This window comes from Mesoplodon bidens, assembly GCF_964165515.1.
Source record: "Mesoplodon bidens genome assembly, chromosome: 11".
In the NCBI taxonomy this organism is placed as follows: Eukaryota; Metazoa; Chordata; class Mammalia; order Artiodactyla; family Ziphiidae; genus Mesoplodon; species Mesoplodon bidens.
This window is the reverse complement of record NC_138167.1, coordinates 48,289,712-48,314,264: the sequence shown is the minus strand read 5'-3', so window position 1 is coordinate 48,314,264 and position 24,553 is coordinate 48,289,712. Positions and strand designations below refer to the sequence as shown.

At 39.6% G+C, this 24,553-nt stretch overlaps 1 protein-coding gene across 3 annotated transcripts in view; it reads right to left on the bottom strand.

The window, feature by feature from the left end:
• The window catches only part of SENP1 (SUMO specific peptidase 1), a 57,731-nt gene that overhangs the window by 2,607 nt on the left and 30,571 nt on the right, over nt 1-24,553 (bottom strand). For all 3 annotated transcript variants that reach the window (XM_081248879.1, XM_081248881.1, XM_081248880.1), the window contains 7 exons: nt 24,128-24,212; nt 23,741-23,896; nt 22,738-22,869; nt 3,276-3,479; nt 2,331-2,410; nt 1,323-1,407; nt 700-795 (listed from right to left, as the gene is read on the bottom strand). In XM_081248879.1, coding sequence (XP_081105005.1) covers nt 700-795; nt 1,323-1,407; nt 2,331-2,410; nt 3,276-3,479; nt 22,738-22,869; nt 23,741-23,896; nt 24,128-24,212 — 838 coding nt within the window. The remainder of the gene's footprint in view (nt 1-699; nt 796-1,322; nt 1,408-2,330; nt 2,411-3,275; nt 3,480-22,737; nt 22,870-23,740; nt 23,897-24,127; nt 24,213-24,553) is intronic.

The window sequence follows — 24,553 nt, the reverse complement described above, 5'->3', positions numbered from 1 at the left end:
TCTCCAAGAATTTCGAGAACAGTGTCTATCAAGTCCTCTATGTTAAACTTTTAAGAGGATATGAGATCCAACCCTTGAAAATCAAAAACTCACTTTTTACGGGAGGAGTTATAGGAACTGCAAGAGTGAGCTCCACCCAAGGGCTATGGTGGAAAAATCTGGTAAAGCCATTGATTTAAACAGAAGAGTTAAGTGGAGGACACAGAATAACCCCTAATCTCTAGTCTCAATCCACTTTGGTCTCCGAAGGACCACGTGGACAGAAATGAACAATCACAAACTATAAGAAGACTGACCAGCTGCATCAAGTGAGGGGCAGGGGAAGAGGGCAGCATAACAAATTACACTAGATCAAGGTGTGGCCTGTTCCAAAACGTAACTGCTATCCAAATAAAGGGAAACTATAGGAAACTTGCTCTGGTCCCAGTTCTCTGCTTCTTACAGGATTTGAGGTAGGTGGGAGAGATGGGCGGAGAAGAAGGCTCCGCCCATACATCACAATATGTGATATATGCTAACCCAGGACGTGGCCTATCACTACCCCTTTTTCTTGTGACGTGGCACAGGCAGTAACCACCCGTGTTATGAGCCACAAGCTGAAGCAGAGCCCCCTAAGTGGAGCAAGTGGAGGGAAAAACATCTATCTGGCAGTCTGGAGACAGGGTGGTCACAGAGCTCCCTCCTGAAGGCTTGGCTCACCTGTGTGAAGTTGATTGGTCTGTCTTTGGTAATGCAGTCAGCATATTTGCAGGCAAACATGCCACAGTCGCTTCCATTCATCTGCTGTGGAATTTCCTGAAAGGTCAAAAACAATAAAAAAAAGTGACATCTTTCCAAGCTTCCTTCTTTCTTATTTGATTATAAGTAAGAGCCAAAGGATATAAATTTTACAGGTTTCCCTGAATTTTGAAGAGATGACCCTGGTCCCCCACTCAGAACAACAGAGGCTCAGAGAAAAAAATTCAGCATCTCAGTCCAGCCTGTGTATTTCATATTAATCACACAGGAGACTATCTTAGATTTCCATGACACCCAAGGGTGTAAAAGCTGGCCCCTCCCACAAGGGTCAAACAATCTGCAAACATTTCCCACAGATCAAAGTTTAGCAAAATAGCTGGGCATTTATAAAACCTAGTTCTTCGTTAGAAACACGTTACTAGTTTCCCACAGATAGCTTACTCTATCTTCCCCAAGGAACCAAATGACCAAGCTGAGGTGAGGCTAGACACTAACACAGAAGGTCTCTGGGGACCAAGCAGTAAAATCCTTTTCTTTCCAATACCCTAGTCTCAGGATTTCCATCTCATCAAGAAGAAATGTACCTGGCTTTTCTTGCTGAAGAGTTGCCAGCCATTGGTGTCAAACTCTTTCCTTTTCTTGTCAATGCTTTCTTGCTTCAGGTATTGCCTAAAGGTATTGGGAGAATGAGATGAGCTTGGGGAACACTGATGACAGCTGCCACTGCAAGAATGGGGTTGACAATCCTTAGGAAGAGTTTTCTTCTGCGCGTCTAAGGAAAACAGTATATACTACTGGGCAGGGAATCTTTGGACTGCTAAGCCTCCTTTGGAGGTCCCACAATTCAGGCCTGCCCTGTCAACCTGAGGGAAGCATGACATCTGCCTTTGATACCCAGGCTCCTTCTACCTACTGTCCGTCCTGAGGAACAAGTTCTGATTCTTTTCCTTGGTTTATATGGGCCTACAGAACTCAATCTAATGGAAGAAAAATGTTTCTCCAGCAATACTGAGGTATTTATTTATTTATAGTCTTGATTCTCCTGTGTGAAAATTCAATCCAAATCAACAATTTGTTGAGTGCATACCTCATATACAGCACTTTCTTAAGTGCAAACTGCTCACCATTCTGGAACCCAGCCCCCTCCTGGCTGCCAAAATGGTACAGTGAGGAATAGACATTTTGGAAAGAGAAACAGATGGGATATAAAGAGATCTGCATTCTGGTTCCCAGTTGAGCCACTAACTAGTAGGACCTGAGCAAATCTAAGTCACCTCTGTGGGTCTTGGTTTCTTCATCTGAAAACTTAGGAGGTTGGAGCAGATGCTTTCTAAGTAGTTTCTGTATCTATATGTATACCTCCACTCTGTATTTAGAGCACTGGGACAGTAATTATCCCCATTAGGGCGTATTTTTGGTACTATGTTATTATTAAACTTTACTTACTTAGATGGAAAATATCCATTCTTACTCAAGATAAAGATTTCCTTTATTAATCACTACATTGAAGGGATCAGAGAACTGAGTTCAATAGCTGGAAAAACATAACATATACCCAACATCAAACTCTTTGTCCTCAACTCCCTACTTACAAGAGGATCCTGCAGGCTTCATTGTTTATCCCACCCATGGAGTCGTAATAGGTAATATTCTTCTTTCTAAAGTCTACAACCTGGGAATTAAAAAAAAAAAAATCTGTGTTTATGAAGTGAAGAAAACTGGTTTCTCAGCTCTTCCCTTCCCTGGAATTTGGAACCTTCTGCCAGATTTCCTACGATATCATGACAAGTTTGATGGATGCTTAGCATTATACCATGCCTAATCTGCAGAGGAGAGAACGGGGGATTATTTACTCAGAACTGCAATGGGGGCTGATTGACTGGTGGCTCCAGTAATTGCCCTGAAACCTTTTTCTAGTATTCAGGTTCTCCATCTGCACTGTGGGTAACAGTGAAGACAGAACATGCTCTTCAGAGAACGTAAGTTGAGTGAGATAAGTTCCATACATTTTCTGAAAGATGGTAAAAGAGTCTAGGTTTTGTTTCTTTACTTGGAGAATTTCCTTTTGGCTTATGCTTTTCAAACGTAATTCAAAGCAGACTGTGAAATACTTTTTACACTTTTATTAATATATTAAGCTCATGTATCCCTGTTCTCAGAGTCATAAAAACTATTAAATTACCAAGTATGCAAGACAAGTCATGATTAGGCAGAAAATAAGTCATAGAAGCTGAGTTGCCAGCATCGTTAAGAAGTCACTGTTACTCCCCACGCCTGGCCTCTAGCTGCTTTGACTTATAACTCCCTTTTAAATATGTCCAGGAAAGGAAAACTCCACAGCTTTCTTCAAAGTCTAAGTATCTCCCACTCTTGACAGGGAGTTAGTTCACTGATCTATCCAAGTTTTAGACAACTAAATGCTACTTTTTCTCTCAGTCATCTAGTGAAAACGTAGAACTAATATTCACTACTCTCTGTGTATTCTATAATTACATAGATTCCCTTTAAATTTTATCAGTAATAAAAGAGGCACTCACAGCAAGACACCAGTGCACTCCCAGGTGAATGGGCACCAAAAGAATGTCAACAGAAAAGACATCCACTTTCTTTGTCCAACGTTTCACTGCTTGATAACCAGCTGTTTTTAACTTAGTGAAAAAAAAGGTATTAAATGCATGTACACTTGGCAATCCCTTCTCTTTACTTCGCTCCATCAGCATGTTCATGTAGAAATTGATGATCTGTGGGAAGAAAGTATATGTATTAAAATAGATACTCCAGCCTTTCAAAATAGTTGTGTTGTAAGAAGGAAACACAGTTGCTATATTGCACAGCATAGGTTAGTTTCCTAATCAATTCCATTATGACTTCAACACCCAACAGCCTCATGTCCCTATATCAAATTCTGACTAGAAGGGAGGAAGGTGTTGAGGTGGTTATATACAGTGAAAACAGAAAAAGCTGATGTGTGTGTATATATATGGTTCTGGATACATATGGGAAGATGTTGGCCGGACTTGTAGAAGACTGAAGATCAGGTTAAAAAAACTGGAAAATGAGGAGGAAGGGGTGGTACAAGGTGAGACTCAGAGAAAAGGAAAGGAAGGAGTACAAGCAGTTTAATGAGGTACACACTAGCAGTTCCTTTAATCTATCGGGACTGTGTGAGTAATTAACATAAATCCTGAGCTCAGAGTCTACTGTTAATAAACGTAAGATCAGTAGTTCAATCCTTCTATGTAGGTCTCCTGATTCTGCACAAAGATAGAAAATTCTGCTGCATGACTAAGGATTGCACTTTCAGCCTAACAAGCCACCTAGCAGAAGCAAACTGTTTTGGCCTCAAGTAGAACTGAGTGACAGAATAAACCATCAACTATATTGGAAAAACATCTCTCAACTGGTAGTAGCTCAGCAATGTCACCTTTATAGAGGCAGACATGGATATAGTATAACCTACATTACATGAGACCTGAAAGTAAAATGACAAACATGAAGAGTAAAGTTCTCCCCCAGAATCTATATGGTTAGCTGCCTCATTTTTGTTGATTCCATTTATGCCTCCAATATCAAGTATAAGTGAAAGAAATTAAAATGCTTGATACAGGAGATATGTTAATGGAACAATGTGTTCTCTAACAATGACTATGTCGTCCACGGTTCCTTTAAGTCCAGGACTCCTTGGTACCAAAGCTTGAAAGTTACTGTGTCGGAAGTTACTGCATACTTACTTTATGTGGCCAGCTGAGGTCAGGCCAGTGTCTGTCAACTGCAAGGAATGAATGGGCTAACTGATCCAAAGCTTGGAAATATGACTAAGAAAACAGGCACATTTTTCAGAATGCTTTTTGGGGAATGGGAAAACACCCCGGTCCTTTGACAAATATTTACACACTAGAAGGCCAGAGCAGTGAGCTACTGCCCAATAGTAGGCAACTACCTACTGGGGAGGCAGCAGGGAGCACTGCCAGGAACACACCGGAGCATATGGTCTAGACCAGAGGAAGGGCCTACAGATGAGGACGCCTAAGCAGTTGCAGGGAAACCACATTCACCATGAAGCAGAGCTCTGAGGGTGGTGGGAGGGAGAGCCAGGACTGAAGAGAGACACTGTTCTTCCCGCATCTCTGAAGACGGAACAACAGGCCCAGAGGACTCAGGTTGTGGTTAATTCTCTGCTGAGTGATGCCCAATAGGTAACTGGAGCTCAGTTATTTAAAATAATGATAATGAATTATGACACAATTAGGATCACAGATTCCTCCAATCCAGGTTTTTAATCTAACCCTGCCCCCGAAGATAATGGTGCTAAAGGATGCTTCTCGGCTTGTGAAGGCAGCCAGGAATGCAGGAGGATCTGCTCAGCAAGCACAGATTTCACAGCTATAATCTACATCCTCTAGTGAGAGAAAATCAGCAGGAAGGGACTGATTCCTCCGGCATTCTAGCCCACAATATTAGCCATGCTATGAGGCTAAATAAACCCTTCAATCCAGGGGATGAAGTGAACAGGCAGACAACCTGTCAGTCACTGTAAGCCAAACTCCCTATGGGGGCAGAAAAGTTATATATTACAACAGGCAACAAGGACTTAGGACGGAAGTAGAAGAAATCAGAGAGAGATAAGGATAGCCAAGCACATGAAAGCCCCGGAGATATATCTCCCCCAGGTGCCCATCAGAGGGGTATACCACCTTTGGGATAGTTACCCTGAAGTGAAAAGGATGACATAAATGAGTGTCATGCTACTCGTGACTATCCTCTTTTTCAGGAAGAAAGAGTGCCAGAAACCAATTAACTTTAGCTGGACCTACACAGACTGAGTTGTTTGGCTTCTTATTTCATTCTGTTATTTTGAAAGAGTGGACCTATAAAGCTAAAGACCAAGCCAGCTGAACAGGAACAGAGAGAGACCTAGTGATCAGGACACCACACTAAGAATCCCTCTTCCACTGCTTCAGTTCTGCCTCCAACCAAGGTTTCTCCACCGAGAGGGAAATGGCTTCCTTCAAAGTCAGCTCATTAACTAGCTCTATGGAGTGGTCTGGGTTCTTTTTCATTTCTACTGTATCTCAGTAGGAGGGAGTTTAGTGGCTTCAATGTTCCCTCCCATTAACTGAGGACATGTAATCTGATATCTGAGGCAGAATTTAGATCTGAGTTTTTCTTCTCAGTATTTCAGCTCTTACTCTATCCAAATGAGGAAAATTGCCGTAGTTCAGCCAAGACACAATCATACCAAAAAAACAAGCTAGGAGTTAGGAGAACAAAAAGAATCCTACACGTCATTTCACAGAGGGCTGAAGATAAAGGAAAAAGAAATGAGAGAAGGGATCACAGTGCTTAAGATGAAAGAGGAGCAGTGATGGTCAGAGCATTTGCTTGTATTTTGTGAAGACAAGGGTCCCTCCCCTTCCATGGTGAGAGCCTTTCTGCACACAGGACTCTCTTAGCTTCAGAAGAGCTTCAATTCCCTTTGGAATAGGGGGCTAAGAGTAATAAGTCAGCCCTGTGCCTACTGTTTGTCTTGCACTTGTCACTCTTTTGGGGCCCACACTTGCCTCTGCTTGCTGCAGCTCCTGGTGCCTGAAGAGCTGCCCTTCCTGCTGCCTTTGCAGCTTTGGCCATGAGTGCCTACTTGTCTATGCAGTCCTGTCTGGGGGTGGAATGGTTGTTTATAGTGTCTTATTCCTTTGTGATTTTATTTGAAGAGCTGCCAGGTTGAAGCTGAAAAAAGCTTCTCTTTAAAAGACTACCATGTTTTCAAACTAAGGACTCAATCCTTTTCCTGTATGTTACCACAATAACATAAATGACTGCTATTTGTATTCTCCTTCTCACGCAGTAAACCAGCCAAACTATTGTTTTCTCATGCATTTAGAAGTAAAACATTTCACAATACAATCCTGACTTTAACCCTTTCCAATTTCACACTTTGAACCCTTATAATTGACTTAGGAAATAAATGTTCTAAAAGTCCTGAGCATGACAGTGTTCCTGAGCAGAGACCAAGATAACTTTCAGAGGGAAAAAAAGCTGTTGTCCTATTTTACCCCTCCAGATTTTCCCCTCTACATACTCATTCTGAACTTTTTTTATTTTTTTTTAAGATTTAATTGTATTTATTTTTGGCTGTGTTGGGTTTTTGTTGCTGCGCACAGGCTTTCTCTAGTTGTGGCAAGTGGGGGCTACTCTTCCTTGTGGTGCGTGGGCTACTTGCGGTGGCTTCTCTTGTTGTGGAGAACAGGCTCTAGGCACGCGGGCTTCAGTAGTTGCAGCACGCGGGCTTCAGTAGTTGCAGCGCGCTGGCTTCAGTAGTTGCGGTGCGCAGGCTCAGTAGTTGTGGCACACGGGCTTAGTTGCTCTGTGGCATGTGGGATCTTCCTGGACCAGGGCTCGAATCTGTGTCCCCTGCATTGGCAGGCGGATTCTTAGCCACTGCGCCACTGGGGAAGTCTCCCTCATTCTGATTTTTAAATTAGACTTATCCTTGTCAACCACAAAACCCAAAAGACTAACCAAGCAACAACCCCTGAATATTATGAGTCAGAAGGTCACTCACTCCTAAAAAGATCTAATCTAATAATATTATAGAAACCAAGAAGGCAGACTTCAGGTAAGCTCTATGTTACTGCATCCCTCACTGTGTCCAGGATTTTTCTCACATGCAAATTCAAGTAACAAATTATTAGAATTACTGCCAAGGTTTTAGAGAAAGAGAGGCAGGCAACATCTATTTTTATGGAGTCATGACAACTGTAATTATTCTCCCTGTGACCTCACATAAATCCCTGGTTTATCAATAGGACTAGTTCTATTAACAAACACTTTAAAGAGGTAAACTATAATGACATGGAATCTTCCCATGAGTCATGTTAGAAACACTATAACTTCCATTCTGGTCATTTTATTCCACATGTTAGAGTGCATAGCATATCGTAGACCCCATCATATTCACTTAACTAATTTATCTCATTTTGTCTGATTTTTTCCCCTTCTTACACAGTTTTTATTTCCTAAGGAAAACCTACTCCCTGTGCTAGGTTTGTCTAGTTGGGCTTAATGTTTGGCAAGATGTTTCCTCTCTTACCAAGCATCACTTAGATTTAACTTCTCCTTGGAAACAGTTAATTACTGAGAGAGAGGTGGTGAAATCTTCAACAGTAATTATAAATTTGTCTATTTCCCCTTCCAATTTCCTCAGTTTTTGCTTCATCTATTTTGAAGTTCTGTTAGGTTTGTACATATCTAGGTTGTTTGTTAATCCTCTTGATGAACTTACCCCTTTACCATTATGGAAAGTCTATCACTGGTAATATGACTTGCTCTGAAATCTACTTGGTGAGATATTAATATAGTTACTTCATCTTTCCTTTGTTTAGTGTTGGCACGGTATATTTTTCCATCCTTTTACTTTTAACCTATATGTATCTTCATATTTAAAACAGGTTTCCTGTAGACATATTTTTTAACCTAATCTGACAATCTCTGCCTTTTAACAGGATGTTTATACTGTCCAATATGGTAGCTACTAGCCAAATGTGACTCTTGAGCACTTGAAATATAACTAATGCAAATTGTGTTGTAAGTGTAAAATACACACATTTTAAAGAGAAGGTAAAATATCTCATTAACGATATTTTCAGATTTATTACTTGCCAAAATAACATATTTTGGATATATTGGGTTAAATAAAATATATTATAAAATTAGTTTTACCTGTTTCTTTTTACTTTTTTTTTAATGTGACCACTAGAAAACTTAAAATTACATAGATGGCTCACATTATATTTCTATTGGGTGTGCTGGGTTAGGTCATTTACATTTAATGTGATTACTGAGATGGTTGGTTTTAAATCCACCATCATGTTCTTTTTTTTACTATTTGTCCCATCTGTTCTTTGTATCCTTCCTCTTTCCCTGCCTTCCTTTGGATTGGGTATCTTTTAATTCCATTTTATCTCCATTACTGGCTTATAACGATACCTCTTTGTTTTTGTTTTTGTTTTTCACTGGTTGCTCTAGGATTTATATGTCTTTAACTTATTGCATAGTCTACCTTCGTATAACATTATACCACTTCATGTATTGTATAGGAGCCTTAGACAAGTATGTACTTCCATTTTCCCCCTCCTTTGTGTTTATGATTGTCATATACTTTACTTCAACATGTTATAAACCCCACAGTATGTTGTTTTATTTTTGACTTGACTAGTCAATTGTCTTTCAGAGATATTAAAAACTGAGAGCATTTCCACTGCTCTTCACTCCTTGTGTAGATTGGAACATTTACCTCATATTTTCCTTCTGCCTGACAAATATCTTTTAATATTTCTTACGGTAGAAGTCTGCTGGTGATGAATTCTTTCAGCATTTGTTTGCCTAAAAAAGTATAGCCTTATTTTTTGAAAGATATATTTGCTGGTAAAGAATTTAGGTTGCCAAGCTTTTTTTCTTCCTCCTTCAGTACTTTAAAGATGTAGCTATATTGTCCTCTGGCCTACATGGTTTCTGACAGATCTTTGTGCCTCTGTACATAATATGTCTCTTTTCCTGTGGTTGCTTTCATTAGTTTTCTCTTTATCAGTGGTTTTGAGCAATTTGATTATTATACATTTCACTATGGTGTTTCTTCTACTTGAGGTATGCTGAATTTCTTGGATCTGTCAGTATATTTCCAAATTTGGAAAATCTTCCACTGTTATTTTTTCTAATTAATTAATTAATTAATTAATTAATTATTGGAGTATAATTGCTTCACAATGGTGTGTTAGTTTCTGCTTTATAACAAAGTGAATCAGTTATACATATACATCTGTTCCCATATCCCTTCCCTCTTGCGTCTCCCTCCCTCCCTATTCCACCCCTCCAGGTGGTCACAAAGCACTGATTTGATCTCCCTGTGCTATGCGGCTGCTTCCCACTAGCTATCTACCTTATGTTTGGTAGTGTATATATGTCCATGCCTCTCTCTCGCTTTGTCACAGCTTACCCTTCCCCCTCCCCATATCCTCAAGTCCATTCTCAAGTAGGTCTGTGTCTTTATTCCTGTCTTACCCCTAGGCTCTTCATGACATTTTTTTTCTTAAATTCCATATATATGTGTTAGCATACGGTATTTGTCTTTCTCTTTCTGACTTACTTCACTCTGTATGACCACCGTTATTTCTTTAAACATTTTTTCTGATACCACTTACAGCCCACCTTCCCTTCTGGGACTTCAATTACATGCTTAGGCTTGACACTGCCCCAGAGCTCGCTAAGCTCTAGTCATCTTTTCTCAGCCTTTTTTCTATTTCATTTGAATGGTTCCTATTGCTCTATTTTCAAGTTCACTAACTGTTCCTTCCACAGTGTCTAATATGTTAATCTCATCTCATGTATTTTTCATTTCAGATACTGTATTTTTCATCTCTAGAAGTTCAATTTGGGTCTTTTATATTTTCTATTTTTCTCCTCACAATGTCCACTTTCCTCTACTTTCCTGAACATGTGAATATGTTTATGATATCTGTTTTAATATCTTTGTTGGCTAATCCTATCATTTTTGTCTTTTCTGGGTATTTCTATAGTGACTGTTTTTTCCCTTTGTTATATTTTTCTTCTATTTGCATGCCTGGGAATTTTTAATTGGATGCTAAACATTGTGAATTTCATGTTGTTGGGTTTTGTTGTTACCAGAATTTGCTGTGTTCCTTTAAATATTGTTGGGCTTTGTTCTGTGATATAGTTAAGTTAGTTGGATCAGCTTCAAGCTTTCAAGACTTGTATTTAAGCTTGTTACCATGGGTTCAGGCAGCCTTTATTCTAAGGTCACTTTGGCCCCACTCTTGAAGCAATGCCCTTTTGAGGACTCTATTCAATGCCCCACAACTTTTCTACTCTAGATGGTTGGGACATGAACTATTCTTGGCACCTGTGTTAGCTCTCAGGCTTGTTCTGATTCCTTCTTTCTGGTGGTTCTTTCCCCAGGCTCTGGTAGCTTCTTCCCATATATGTACAGATCAGTACTCAGCCAAAGATTTGAGGGGGGCCCACTGCACATCTCTGGAGCTTTCTCTTTGTTCAGCAACTTCCCCTCCAGTACTTATCTCACAAACCTTAGCCACTTTGGCCTCCCTGAACTCTTTCTCCTCCACTCACAAGACTGCCAGGCATTGCCAGGCTTTACCAGCTCTCTCCCCTCAACACACCACCCCAGTAAGCCGTGGAAATCATAGGCTCATCCTTTTCATTTCCCTTCTCTCAGGAATCACTGTTATCCAATGTCTGAAAATTCTTGCTTGATGTTTTATCTAGTTTTCTAGTTAAGTTGAAAGAGTAAATCTGATCCATTTTATTCTATCAAGACCAGAAGAAGTCAGATTCATTTACTTGTATGCCTAAATAATTTCCATGTATTTCTAAATTTATCTGATGCTTTATAAAACAACTTTTAGGCCCTCTAAGAAGCAGAATTAGCAGGCCATAAAGAGAAACACAAAGTCTAAAGTAGTCCTCTCCTCAGGATCATTAACCTAAAATCTTAGACTTGGATTCCAGAAGTTATTCAACTCAATCTCCAGGAAATAATAAATAATTTCTATTACTGACATACATTTAAAAATATTTCCTTTTGTTTAATTGTGACTTTCAATCTACTTTTGCAACTAATTCCTCCTCTCTTTAACCCTGTCTTCCTTCCCTTAATTAGAAATTTCTTTTAATAACTAATCACCAGACCTGATATAGAAATCCCCATCTATATGTTATTAGCTTTCCAGCCTCATTTTCTATTCTTTACAAGGCAGACACTTTCCACATTCCAATTTTGAGAAGTTTCATTTTCTTATAGTAAGGTAAAATGTTAATCCTGTCAATCATTAGTCCTTTGAAGCTGTATAGAATTTAACTATTCGCCTGTATAAAAATCCATTCTTAAAAACATGTTGGGGGGTCGAGATGGCATACTAGGAGGACGCAGAATTCACGTCTCCTCACAACTAGGGCACCTACCAGGCACCAGTGGGGGACCATGGACACCTAAGGGGGCGGGAGGAACCCCCAGCAACTGGGTAGGACGTGGGTCATTGGGGGAAGGAAGGGGGAGGAGAAGTGAAGGCAGGATGGGACTGGTGCCCCAAGGGGTGGCTGAGGGAGGAGAAGGGGTAAATTGGGGAACCAATGAGAGGGTAGGGGATCAAAAGGGAGTGTGCCCAGGTTTCCGCTGCCCACTTGAGCCCCCAGGAACCTGCTGAGATCCCGGGCCTGATCCTCTGCCCACTGAGGCCCCCTCCAGCCACGCGGGTCCTGAGGGAGTGGGAGGGAGGGAAGGAGGAGCAAAAGTTAAGGCCGGACCTCCAGGACCAGCACCCCTGAGGGGTGACTGGGGGAGGGGAAGAGTTCCTACAACCAGCGGGACCCACCCATGGTTAGGGGTCCAGCAGCGACAGGAGACCCTGGGGGAGATAGTGGGGGAGGGGGACGAAGGAACGGAAGGGAACGGGGCCAGTACTTTCCCTGTCCACTTAGGCACCGGGAAGCCTGTTGGGCTCCCAGGCCTAATCCGCTGCCCTCGGAGCCTCCCTCCTGCTGTGCAGAGCCCAAGCCCCGCCCCTACACCCCCACCCAGGGCCCCGACTCTACAGTCGGAGACCCCCTCCAACGAGCTGAGCCTAAACCCCACCCACACACCCTCACTCAGCACCCTACCTCCAAACTCTGGAACTCCACACTCCTGAGGCCCTCCTTTCCACATGCTGCCTCTCCTCTTCCCCACAGGTCCTAAGCAGAGGCCACGCCCCACGCTTAAACGACACCCACCTAGGCCCCACCCTATGCTCAAACGTCACCCCCCACCCCAGCCTAAGTGCCAGCCCAGCCTAAACTCCACCCCCATGGCCAAGGCTTTTTTTTTTTTTTCTTTTTTCCTCTTTTAGATTGGGGTTCTGTTTTACCTTGTTGATTCATTGTTGTTGATTCTTTTATATTTTTATTTTTACTAATAAATCTTTTATTTTTCTAATTTTATTTTATTCTTTATACTTTGTTAGTGATCTCTCCTTTTGGCTTGTCCTCCACCCCCACCTTTTCTTCCTTTTTTCTGTTGTGGTTTTATTTTGCCTTGTTGCAGTTGTTTCAATTATATTTTAACTTTTCCTAATATATTTTTTATCTTTCTACTTTTATTTTGTCTTTTATTCTTTGATATTGTACTGTTCCTTTTTTTCTTTCTTTCTTTTTTTTACCGTGCCCCAAACCTTGCAGGATCTTGGTTCCCAGGGTGGAGGTTGGGCCCGAGCTCACGTAGTGGGAGCTCTGAGTCCAAACCACTGGACTAACAGGAACCTCAGACCCCAGGGAATATTAATCAGAGTGAGACCTCCTGGAGGTCCTCATCTCAGCACAAAGACCCAGCTCTATCCAACTGCCTGCAAACTCCAGTGCTGGATGTCTCAGGCCAAACAACCAGTGAGACAGGAATACAGCACCAACCATCAAAAAAAACAAAAAATGAAATGACAAAACAATATGTTATAGACGAAGGAGCAAGGTAAAACCTACAAGACCAAATAATGAAGACAAAATAGGAAAACTACCCGAAAAAGAATTCAGAGTAATGATAGTAAAGATAATCCAAAATCTCGGAAACAGAATGGAGAAAATGCAAGAATCATTTAACAAGGATCTAGAAGAACTAAAGAGCAAACAAACAGTGATGAACAACACAATTGCTGAAATTAAAAATACTCTAAAAGGAATCAATAACAGAATAACTGAGACAGAAGAACGGATAAGTGAGCTGGAAGTCAAAATGGTGGAAATAACTTCCAGGGAGCAGAATAAAGAAAAAAGAATGAAAAGAATTGAAGACAGTCTCAGAGAACTCTGGGACAACATTAAACGCACCAACATTTGAATTATATGGGTCCCAGAAGAAGAAGAGAAAAAGAAAGGGTCTGAGAAAATATTTGAAGACAGTACAGTCAAAAACTTCCCTAACTTGGGAAAGGAAATAGTGAATCAAGTCCAGGAAACACAGAGAGAACCATATAGGATAAACCCAAAGAGAAACACTCTGAGACACATATTAATCAAACTATCAAAAATTAAATACAAAGAAAAAATATTAAAAGCAGCAAGGAAAAAGCAACAAATAACATACAAGGGAATCCCCATAAGGTTAACAGCTGATTTTTCAGCAGAAACTCTGCAAGCCAGAAGGGAGTGGCAGGACATTTTTAAAGTGATGAAAGGGAAAAACCTACAACCAAGATTACACTACCCAGCAAGGATCTCATTCAGATTCAAGGGAGAAATTAAAACCTTTACAGATAAGCAAAAGTTACGAGAATTCAGCACCACCACTCCAGCTTTACAACAAATGTGAAAGGAACTTCTCGAGGCAGGAAACACAAGAGGAGGAAAAGACTTATAAAAACAAATGCAAAACAATTAAGAAAATGGTAATAGGAACATACATATCCATAATTACCTTAAATGTAAATGGATTAAATGTTCCAACCAAAAGACACAGACTGGCTGAACGGATACAAAAACAAGACCCGCACATATGCCGTCTACAGAGACCCACTTCAGACCTAGGGACACATACAGACTGAAAGTGAGGGGATGGAAAAGATATTCCATGCAAATGGAAACCCAAAGAAAGCTGGAGTAGCAATTCTCATATCAGACAAAATAGACTTTAAAATAAAGACTACTACAAGAGACAAAGAAGGACACTACATAATGATCAAGGGATAAATCCAAGAAGAAGATATAACAATTGTAAATATTTATGCACCAAATATTGGAGCACCTTAATACATAAGGCAAATGCTAACAGCCATAAAATGGGAAATCAACAGTAACACAATAATAGCAGGGGACTTTAACACCCCACTTTCACCAATGGACAGATCATCCAAAATGAAAATAAATAAGAAAACACATCTTTAAATGACACATTAAACAAGATGGACTTAATTGATAGTTATAGGACATTCCATCCAAAATCAACAGAATACACTTTCTTCTCAGGTGCTCATGGAAGATTCTCCAGAATAGACCATATCTTGGGACACAAATCAAGCCTTGGTAAATTTAAGAAAATTGAATCGTATCAAGTATCTTTTCTGATCACAAAGCTATGAGACTAGATATCAATTACAGGAAAAAAATCTGTAAAAAATACAAACACATGGAGGTTAAACAATACACTACTTAATAACCAAGAGATCACTGAAGAAATCAAAGAGGAAATCAAAAAATACCTAGAAACAAATGACAATGAAAACATGATGACCCAAAACCTATGGGATGCAGCAAAAGCAGTTCTAAAAGGGAAGTTTAGAGCAATATAATCCGACCTCGAGAAACAACCAAAACCTTACCTTACACCTAAAGCAATTAGAAAAAGAAGAACAAAAAAACCCCAAAGTTAGCAGAAGGAAAGAAATCATAAAAATCAGATCAGAAATAAATGAAAAAGAAATGAAGGAAACAATAGCAAAGATCAATAAAACTAAAAGCTGGATCTTTGAGGAGATAAACAAAATTGATAAAACATTAGCCAGACTCATCAACAAAAAAAGGGAGAAGACTCAACTCAACAGAATTAGAAATGAAAAAGGAGAAGTAACAACCGACACTGCAGAAATACAAAGGATCCTAAGAGATTACTACAAGCAACTCTATGCTAGTAAAATGGACAACCTGGAAGAAATGGACAAATGCTTAGAAAAGCACAACCTTCTGAGACTGAACCAGGAAGAAACAGAAAATATAAACAGACCAATCACAAGCACTGAAATGGAAATTGTGATTAAAAATCTTCCAGCAAACAAAAGCCCAGGACCAGATGGCTTCACAAGCAAATTCTATCAAACATTTAGAGAAGAGGTAAAACCTATCCTTCTCAAACTCTTCCAAAATATAGCAGAGGGAGGAACACTCCCAAACTCATTCTAAAAGGCTACCATCACCCTGATACCAAAACCAGACAAAGATGTCACAAAAAAAGAAAACTACAGGCCAATATCTCTGATGAACATAGACGCAAAAATCCTCAACAAAATACTGGCAAACAGAATCCAACAGCACATTAAAAGGATCATACACCCTGATCCAGTAGGGTTTATCCCAGGAATGCAAGGATTCTTCAATATATGAAAATCAATCAATGTGATACACCATATTAACAAATTGAAGGAGAAAAACCATATGATCATCTCAGTAGATGCAGAAAAAGCTTTCGAAAAAATTCAACACCCATTTATGATAAAAAGCCTCCAGAAAGTAGGCACAGAGGAAACCTACCTCAACACAATAAAGGCTATATATGACAAACCCACAGCCAACATCGTTCTCAACAGTGAAAAACTGAAACCATTTCCACTAAGATCAGGAACAAGACAAGGTTGCCCACTCTCACCACTCTTATTCATCATAGTTTTGGAAGTTTTAGCCACAGCCATCAGAGAAGAAAAAGAAATAAAAGGAATCCAAATCAGAAAAGAAGAAGTAAAACTGTCACTGTTTGCAGATGACATGATACTATACATAGAGAATCCTAAAGATGCTACCAGAAAACTACTAAAGCTAATCAATGAATTTGGTAAAGTAGCAGGATACAAAATTAATGCACAGCAATCTTTTGCATTCTAATACACTAATGATGAAAAACCTGAAAGAGAAATTAAGGAAACACTCCCATTTACCACTGCAACAAAAAGAATAAAATACCTAGGAATAAACCTACCTAAGGAGACAAAAGACCTGTTTGCAGAAAACTATAAGACACTGATGAAAGAAATTAAAGATGATACAAACAGATGGAGAGATATACTATGTTCTTGGATTGGAAGAATCAATATTGTGAAAATGACTATACCACCCAAAACAATCTACAGATTCAATGCAATCCCTATCAAACTACCAATGGCATTTTTCACAGAACTAGAGCAAAAAATTGCACCATCTGTATGGAAACAAAAGACCCCGAATAGTCAAAGCAATCTTGAGAAAGAAAAACAGAGCTGGAGGAATCAGTCTCCTGGACTTCAGACTATACTAAAAAGCTAAAGTAATCAAGGCAGTATGGTACTGGCACAAAAACAGAAATATAGATCAGTGGAACAGGATAGAAGCCCAGAGATAAACCCACGCACATATGGTCACCTTATCTTTGATAAAGGAGGCAAGAGTATACAATGGAGAAAAGACAGCCTCTGCAGTAAGTGGTGCTGGGAAAACTGGACAGCTACATGGAAAAGAATGAAATTAGAACACTTCCTAACACCATACACAAAAATAACTTAAAATGGATTAAAGACCTAAATGTAAGGCCAGACACTCTAAAACTCTTAGAGGAAAACATAGGCAGAACATTCTATGACATAAATCACAGCAAGATCCTTTTTGACCCACCTCCTAGAGAAATGGAAACAAAAACAAACAAATGGAACCTAATGAAACTTAAAAGCTTTTGCACAGCAAAGGAAACCATAAACAAGACGAAAAGATAACCCTCAGAATGGGAGAAAATATTTGCAAACGAAGCAACTGACAAAGAATTAATCTCCAAAATATACAAGCAGCTCATGCAGCTCAATATCAAAAAAACAACCCAACCCAAAAATGGGCAGAAGAACTAAACAGACATTTCTCCAAAGAAGATATACAGATTGCCAACAAACACATGAAAGGATGCTCAACATCACTAATCATTAGAGAAATGCAAATCAAAACTACAATGAGGTATCACCTCACACTGGTCAGAATGGCCATCATCAAAAACGCTACAAACAATAAATGTTGGAGAGGGTGTGGAGAAAAGGGAACCCTCTTGCCCTGTTGGTGGGAATGTAAATTGATACAGCCACTATGGAGAACAGTATGGAGGTTCCTTAAAAAACTAAAAATAGAATTACCATATGACCCAGCAATCCCACTACTGTGCATATACCCTGAGAAAAGCATAATTCAAAAAGAGTCGTGGGGGCTTCCCTAGTGGCGCAGTGGTTAAGAATCCACCTGCCAATGCAGGGGACACGGGTTCAAGCCCGGGTCTGGGAAGATCCCACATGCCACAGAGCAACTAAGCCCATGCGCCACAACTACTGAGCCTGTGCTCTAGAGCCCGCGAGCCACAACTACTGAAGCTCTTGCACCTAGAGCCCATGCTCTGCAACAAGAGAAGCCACGATAATGAAAAGCCTGCGCACCGCAACAAACAGTAGCCTCCACTCACCACAACTAGAGAAAGCCCGAGCACAGCAACGAAGACCCAGTACAGCCAAAAATAAAAACAAATAAATAAATAAAGATATTTTAAAGTAAAAAATAAAAAACAGAGTCATGTACCACAATGTTCATTGCAGCTCTATTTACAATAGCCAGGACATGGAAGCAACCTAAGTGTCCAGGGACAGATGAATGGATAAAGAAGAAGTGGCGCATGTATACAATGGAATATTACTCAGCCATAAAAAGAAACGAAATTGAGTTATTTGTAGTGAGGTGGATGGACCTAGAGTCTGTCATACAGAGTGAAGTAAGTCAGAAAGGGAAAAACAAATACTGTATGCTAACACAGATACATGGAATCTAAAATAAAATGGTTGTGATGAACCTAGGGGCAGGACAGGAATAAAGACACAGACGTAGAGAATGGACTGGAGGACACGGGGAGGGGGAAGGGTAAGGTGGGACGAAGTGAGAGAGTAGCACTGACATATATACACTACCAAATGTAAAACAGATAGCTAGTGGGAAGTAGCTGCATAGCACAGGGAGATCAGCTCGGTGCTTTGCGACCACCTAGAGGGGTGGGGTAAGGAGGGTGGGAGGGAGACGCAAGAGGGAGGGGATATGGGGATATACGTATGCATATAGCTGATTCACTTTGTTATACAGCAGAAACTAACACAACACTGTAAAGCAATTATACTCCAATAAAGATGTTAAGACAAAAAAAAAAAAACATGTTAGAAAGCCTATTGTATGAACAGGCACTGTGGCCTACTCTTCTTTTACGAAAGAGAGCAGAGAAAGGGTAGCCTACTGGCTTTCTGTACATATCCCAAATACAGGACTTCTGGATTTTATTTTCCTTATAAACTAAACCTGATCCCTTTCATTTCTAGGATCTTATACTCTTTGTCTATAAAACAGTAGAAATAATGTGTCAACCACCTTCTTTTGGAGAAAATTTTAATGCAGCCTATAAAACTGACATGAGAAAGAAAAAGAAAAGAAATGGTTATTAATGAAAATATCTGTTTGCGGGAAGGAGAATAGCATTGAAGAGAGAGCAAATTACTTGCAAAAGATTGAGAGTTCACAATTGAGAAATGAAATTAAGTATTTTTAAATGATTATGAATAATTAAGGATATCTACTAATTCCCCTTCAGAATGGTATTAGCTTCTCAAGGGCAGTAATTCTAAAAGCCTGAGAAATGTGGTACTTTGAAAATGGTGCTTTTTAAAATAGTTAAAATAGTTATTAAAGTACTTATTATAACAGTTCTCATCATCATCATGGACATGTGAATTTGCACCTGCTTTCAAGGTTAACATTATTCTGAACTCAGAAGACAAGTACTCCTTACAAAAGTTATGGGTAGGGCTTCCCTGGTGGTGCAGTGGTTGAGAGTCCACCTGCCGATGCAGGGGACACGGGTTCATGCCCCAGTCCGGGAAGATCCCACATGCCGTGGAGCGGCTGGGCCTGTGAGCCATGGCTGCTGAGCCTGCGCGTCCGGAGCCTGTGCCCAGCAACGGGAGAGGCCACAACAGTGAGAGGCCCGCGTACCACAAAAAAAAAAAAAGTTATGGGTAGGTGTGGTAGAGATAAAGTAGGCAAGGAATCTTTCCTTTCCCTTGTCTCTTCTAAGTAATGTAATTTCCATGAACTTTGGTAAAAATCCAGCCTCTGGTGGGCCCAGGGAATGGAAAATATGTCCTGATGAATGCTGCCTCTGTAAGGGAGCTCACTGAGGTAATACCAGAATATATAGCAAGAACTCAGCTCATATCCTACTCATTGCTGCCCCCTAGAAGGTTCTGTATAATTTACAACAAACACGAGCTACAATCCCTATAGAATAACTGACTCTTCCCCATTTAGCAGTGGCAGTCAAAAAATGGTAAAAGATCACAGATTAATATCTCCAAATCAAAAACACTTAATTGGTGGATACTTATGACTGTTCTTGATTTTCATTTTGCCCTTTGATTTGGTGAGCTCTTTTTTTCCCCTGTTATTTCACCCAATGTTCTAATATCACTATTCTGAGCCACAAGAAGCAAGGGATGTTTCCCCTAAAGCAAGACAGTATCAAACCATAATTTCTTTACTATTCTTGGTCAAAGATATTATTCAGGGAGTGGTGAACTTCTGAAATTTATATCTTATAAACTCACCAATGGCAAAGACGGTAGGGTTAGTTCAGCTGGCCCCATAGAAAATCAACCTACTGGACAAGACATGGTTCTCAAATCCTATACATCTAATCCTAAAACGGGATCCAATTTAAGATTCTGAGGCAGTATGACATAATAGATAAGACCCAATGCTTGAGTCTGAATCCTGGCTCTGCTACTTACTAGTCATGTAACCTTGCAAGTTTCTTAATCTTTCTATGCCTTGTTTCTTTATTAAATGGAGATGATAAAATTACAGTATGTACCTCCAAGGGTTGTGGTGACTATGACATGAGTAGAACACATAAAAAACTTGGAATAAACCATAAACAAGACGAAAGACAACCCTCAGAATGGGAGAAAATATTTGCAAATGAAGCAACTGACAAAAGATTAATCTCCAAAATATACAAGCAGCTCACGCAGCTCAGTAACAAAAAAACAAACAACCAATCCAAAAATGGGCAGAAGACCTAAATAGACATTTTTCCAAAAAAGATATACAGACTGCCAACAAACACATGAAAGGATGCTCAACATCATTAATCATTAGAGAAATGCAAATCAAAACTACAATGAGGTTATCACCTCACACCCGTCAGAATGGGGCCATCATCAAAAACTCTACAAACAATAAATGTTGGAGAGAGTGTGGAAAAAAGGGAACCCTCTTGCACTGTTGGTGGGAATGTAAAATGATACAGTCACTATGGAGAACAGTATGGAGGTTCCTTAAAAAACTAAAAATAGAGCTACCATATGACCCAGCAATCCCACTACTGGGCATATAGAAAAAGAGTACAAAAAGGGTACAAAAAGAGTCATGTACCACAACGTTCACTGCAGCACTATTTACAATAGCCAGGACATGGAAGCAACTTAAGTGTCCAATGGATAGAGAAGATGTGGCACATATACACAATGGAATATTACTCAGCCATAAAAAGAAACAAAATTGAGTTATTTGTAGTGATATGGGTGGACCTAGAGTCTGTCATACAGAGTGAAGTAAGTCAGAAAAACAAATACCGTATGCTAACATATATACATGGAATCTAAAAAAAAATGGTTCTGATGAACCTAGGGACAGGACAGGAATAAAGATATAGACGTAGAGAACGGACTTGAGGACACGCGGAGGGGGAAGGGTAAGCTGGGACGAAGTGAGAGAGTGGCACTGACATATACACACTACCAAATGTAAAACAGATAGGTAGTGGGAAGCAGCCGCACAGCACAGGGAGATCAGCTCGGTGCTTTGTGACCACCTAGAGGGGTGGGATAGGGAGGGTGGGAGGGAGACGCAAGAGGGAGGGGATATGGGGATATATGTTTACATATAGCTGATTCACTTTGTTATAAAGCAGAAACTAACACACCATTGTAAAGCTATTACACTCCAATAAAGATGTTTAAAAAAAAAGGTATTTGGGGGCTTCCCTGGTGGCGCAGTGGTTGAGAGTCCGCCTGCCGATGCAGGGGACACGGGTTCGTGCCCCGGTCCGGGAAAATCCCACATGCCGCGGAGCGGCTGGGCCCGTGAGCCATGGCTGCTGAGCCTGCGCGTCTGGAGCCTGTGCTCTGCAACGGGAGAGGCCACAACAGTGAGAGGCCCGCGTACCGCCAAAAAAAAAAAAAAAAAGGCTATTTGAGTTCAAAAACAAACTGCATAACATGAGGTAAATGCCCAACAGACGTTGGCCAATATTAGTATTTGGAAGGTCTTAAACATACAAGGCCAGGATACAGGTACCTAGAATATCTAGTGCTTACTATATTGAGCATCTAAAAAGTATCCATAGCTATGAAGCTTGAGTACACCAAGATATCTGGCAGGAATGCTCCTAAGAAAGGAGGCAGGTACTTAGGGAGAAAATCCCAACCCAGCTCTCTTCTTTTGCTGTGAAAGTATCCTTCCTAAGCCTGTAGGCTCCTACAGGTTTAGGAATAGGACACATCAGTTTAAAGATTCTAATGTAACTAATCTACATAAAATAATTACAACTCTCAGGAGCTGAGGGCCATACCTTTTTTCTTTTTTAACTCAATACATCAAATATTTAATAATGTAACTTCCATGTCAGTTTAAAAAATTACAAGTATAAATGTAGGCTATTTTAGAAAGCTTCCCATTCATAACATAAGTGACCTAAGTAGAGACAGAAAGGGTAGTAGAAATGGATTCCTATATGGAAATCCCAAAGTACTCCTTCATGCTGCAACATGGTCAGCTATTAAATATTTGCTCAAAAGAAGTGAACTGCAGGGCAGGTGGTGCCTTAAACAGAGCGAGAATACCAATAAGCAAATGTCCTCTCCCTCAGCATCCAAATCTTCAACACATAAAAAGATAAATCAGCAGTTCTCAGACATTAAGGTACATAAAAAAAAAAAACCCTGAGATGTTTGTTTAAAATACATAACTCTACCACACTGCCTCAAACTTATTCAGGAGAATGGAGAGGGCTGTGAGAGCTGATTCTGAAGCAGGTCATCCAAGGACCACATTTTGAGAAACAGTGAAATAATACCTTTCGTTTCCACTAGATGTTCACTTACTCTTTGAATATAAAAACAAGTGTGAGATTACCTCATCATTGAGCCAGTTCAGATGGTTTAGAGTTTGAATATCTTTGCGTGTAATGGTCAAGCGGAATGCTTCACTCAGAACTTCATCCTGGTTCCCATTACGAAATACATTCTTTATTTCTTTCTCCATTTCCTAGGGAAACAAGAAGTGTCAGAGATCAAGCATACATGGCCTTAGACATAGCAATCTCTCACCAAGCTCCATGCAATCCCTAGACTTAAATCAACTATTTACTTCTAACATTTTGGTTTCTATTCCTTCCAGTAATCTCCCTGATTACTTCCTTCCAACCTAGCTTGTCCTCCCTTCTCTGTTTCAGTACATTTCAGACCCTTGTTTCATATTATTCCTGAAGTCTGAAATAACCTTTTGCTGTCAAATTTCCTAAGTTCATGAGAAGACCTAATTATATTTTATATTTTTGGTTCAAACAATTTCCTGAGAAATAGAATCTTTCTCAAAGGCAATAAGGGAATAAAGGTAGTGAAGTCTTTCAGAAACATTTTCCTAGAAAAATTCGTTTTACTTTTTTAATGTAAAACTGTGGAATTCAGTAGAACTATAATAAATGTGTTACACTCACTAGCTATATGATAGTTTTTCAAACAGAAGAATGAATTAAGGAACAGATTTTTAAATGTATGCAGACTTTTATGTATTTTCCAAATTTTTATTCTGCGTTTTATTGATTAAAAAAAAAGGTAAGGCTCAACTTACTATTTGATATCAAAGTACCAGACACATGCATTAAGTAAAAGTGCACATGAAATGAAACACAAATTAAATGTTTTTTTACTGAAGTCACTAAAAGTCACCCATAATTCTTTCCTGAATTTTCAATAATCCTTTAAAAATAAAGCCAAGATTGGTATGCAATACAAATGAAAGCAGGAGTATGCAATACAATTTAAATACCAGATTACTTTTATGTTTGAAATTTGTCCAAAGAATTCTCTCTGAACACAACACTTGCTAGTGTAGGAATTTACAGTATATAATTTACCTCTGTGATTTCAGGAAATTCATCTTCGCTCTCCGTTAATTTATGACCTTTTTTTCCTGTTTCTTGGGCGATCGTGACAGGAATCTCCTTTTCAAGAGGCACACGAAGATGCAGTTCTACTGAATCATGTACTGAATGTTCTTGTTCCTGCAGTCTCTGAAAAACAGAGCTTCAAAATAAGTGGAATAAAGAAATCTACTATTTGTCTATGTACACTAAGTAGTACTAGCTGGAGAGACCAAGAACATAGACTACTTATCATACAATGCTATGCTACCACACTATCTTGCAGTTACAACAACTTTGATCCCAAATCCAGGTAACCTTCTAAAATTAGTTTCAACCTGGATGTGCTATTCATTTATTATCTCAAAAATATTGTTTTACCTGGTTTTGAAGCTGTAATGCCAGTGCTTTCTGCTCTTCAATCTGGCGCAATCTTTCCCGGGCTCGAGAATCATAAACACTAGTCCTTGGAAATGAAAAGGAATGTGACACAAATGCAAACCACTCTCTCAGCGTCAAGAACATTGCTGATGCACAATGAGCGTTAAATATAAAACCCTCAGAGAGAAAGTCTAAAATCCTTATACTAACTTATCACTACACTTACTTTAAGACAAAGTGAAACCACATGGTGTTACTGAAATTATCCTATGATTATTTTTTTGAAATAATGAAAATTACTAGTTTGTTGCTAAACATGAACAAGTGACTTTTGTGCTCGTAAATGTGGAGTCCTGTCTTAAAAACGCACTTCTAAGATTATGGAGAAAGTGAAGCTTCATTCTAGAAATCCAAAAATGAAACTGA